Source organism: Vigna radiata, unplaced genomic scaffold (genome assembly GCF_000741045.1).
Source record: "Vigna radiata var. radiata cultivar VC1973A unplaced genomic scaffold, Vradiata_ver6 scaffold_1186, whole genome shotgun sequence".
Taxonomy (NCBI): Eukaryota; Viridiplantae; Streptophyta; class Magnoliopsida; order Fabales; family Fabaceae; genus Vigna; species Vigna radiata.
Window position 1 is genome coordinate 1 of NW_014541868.1, and position 2,591 is coordinate 2,591.

The 2,591-nt window shown below is 38.1% G+C and overlaps 1 protein-coding gene across 1 annotated transcript; it reads left to right on the forward strand.

The window, feature by feature from the left end:
• Positions 1 to 11: 11 nt before the first annotated feature.
• On the forward strand, positions 12 to 1,007 carry LOC111240707. Its single transcript, XM_022776254.1, has 2 exons — positions 12 to 603; positions 705 to 1,007. Exons 1-2 carry the CDS (start codon positions 134 to 136, stop codon positions 727 to 729), a joined length of 495 nt encoding a protein of 164 aa, XP_022631975.1. The 5' UTR covers positions 12 to 133; the 3' UTR covers positions 730 to 1,007.
• Positions 1,008 to 2,591: the final 1,584 nt, after the last annotated feature.

Consider the following 2,591-nt stretch of genomic DNA (forward strand, 5'->3'; position numbering starts at 1 on the left):
CAAGGGAACAAATGCTGGGGGAAAAACGTTTGAAAGAGGTACTCATGGGGACTATTGTACATACTGTAAAAGATCTGGACATACCAAGGAAATATGCTTCAAACTCCATGGAAAAAAGAATGTTCTCGAGCGCATGGGAAACAACAAAGGGCCTACTCAAAAATGGGTAAATCATACTACCTTAGAACGGGAAGCCACCAATCAATCTAATCTATCCCAATCTCATCCACCACCACCACCACCAGATCTTGATATGCAAACTTATAAGGAGAAACTCGAGCGCTTGGAAGCAATGATTGCATCAATAAGTAAGCCCTATGGATCATGTACTCTATCCATAAAAGGTAATATTTGTCTCAATATTGTTGGTCATGTGTCTCACGGTATTTGGATCCTTGATTCGGGTGCAACTGATCATATGACACCTTTTAGTGGGAATTTTGATTCATATAGCAAGAGCAATAAAGAACAACTTATTACAGTTGCCAATGGACAGGGTATACCTGTATGCGGCTCTGGGAATATANTCTTGGACTCATCTATTATATTGAAGGATGTTTTACATGTTCCTCAATTAGCTAATAGTCTTATCTCTGTGCAAAAATTCACAAAGGATTTAAATTGTTCAGTAATATTTTTTCCAACTTATTGTGTTTTTCAGAATCTTTCCACGGGGAAGACGATTTTAACTGCTAAGGAGCAAAGTGGGTTGTATTTTTTAGAGTTTGATGACCAAAGCAACACACAAATGATGAGTCAACAAGCTACATCCGAGACGTGGGCCAAATCACAAATATGGTTACATCATCAAAGGCTTGGGCATCCATCATTTAGTCTTATCAAGTCCCTGTTTTCCCATTTGTTTACCAAGGAGTCTGTTGAGTCTTTTAATTGTGATATTTGTCAATTGTCAAAACACCATCATGCATCTTATCCTATTAGTAATAAAAAGAGTATTTCTCCATTTGATTTAATTCACTCTGATGTTTGGGGTCCTGTCATAGATTCAATTTCTGGAGCCAAATGGTTCGTTACCTTTATTGATGATTGTACTCGTGTCACGTGGACATACCTTATGAAAAATAAATCTGAAGTTTTTCAAATTTTTGTTAATTTTTTCCGTCTTGTCCAAACTCAATTTGGAAAAAATATCAAAAAAATTAGGTCTGATAATGGTACTGAATATGTGAATCATGAATTTTTCAATTTTTTGTCTCATAATGGTATTGTTCACGAACTAGATAGGTCTGATAATGGTCCTGTGTTAACACCCCTCAACAAAATGGGGTTGCTGAAAGAAAGAATTGTCATCTTCTTGAGGTAACTAGAGCTCTTCTTTTTCAAATGTCTGTTCCCAAACATTACTGGGGAGAAGCTGTGTTAACTGCCACGTATCTCATCAACAGGTTACCCACTCGTGTCTTAAATGGCATTAGTCCTATAGAGTCTCTAGTGTCTTTTGTTCCTTCTTCTTCCCTCACAACGAGTCTACCTAGTCGAGTCTTTGGATGTGTTGTTTTTGTTCACTCTCATCCTCCTAACTGTGGTAAATTAGATCCCAGAGTCCTTAAATGTGTCTTTATTGGGTATCCCTCTAATAAAAAAGGGTACAAATGTTATCATCCTCAAAGTCGTCGTGTCTTTATCACCATGGATGTCACCTTTCATGAAACCAAATCCTTTTATGTCAGTCCACCACTTCAGGGGGAGAAAGCACTTGAAGTGGATGAACTCTCCTTCTTGTCATTACCATGTTTGTCTTTGCAGGATGCCCAAGACCTGAGCAATGAAGCTACCATAATCCACAGTGAGCAAGAAGAGGAAGACAGATTTTTTGGCAAAAAATATGCAAGAAGAGAACAACCCACTTCGACTCTAGAGCAAGAAAAATTGTCTAATCCGGAGGTGAGAATCCCTAAAGAAATCAATAAGGAGGAGGTAAGTATTACTGAGGATTTACCCATTGCATTGAGAAAGGGAAGAAGATCATGTGCTAAATATCCTATTTCTTAGTATGTTTGCACTAACAATCTCTCTAATAAGCACAAAAGTTTTATTGCTGCCATTGATGCCACAAAAATACCTACATCAATCCAGGAGGCCATGAAACTTGAACATTGGAATCAAGCTATGAAAGAAGAGATGAATGCATTAGAAAGAAATTCAACTTGGGAGATTGTTGATAAACCAAGAGACAAGAAGGCAGTAGGGCGTAGATGGATATTCACAGTCAAACATAAGGCAGATGGGACAATAGAAAGATATAAAGCTAGATTGGTGGCAAAAGGATATACCCAGACATATGGGATTGATTATGAGGAGACATTTGCCCTAGTGGCAAAGATGAATACAATTCGAGTTATTCTAGCTTTGGCTGCCCATTTTGGGTGGGACTTACACCAGCTGGATGTGAAGAATGCCTTTCTTCATGGAGATCTAGATGAGGAAGTGTACATGGAGATTCCTCCAGGTTTTGAAGTGAAAAATGAAAGAAACAAGGTATGTCTCCTAAAGAAAGCATTGTATGGTCTTAAACAATCCCCCAGAGCATGGTTTGGAAGATTTACAAAAGCAATGGTTTCCTTGGGATA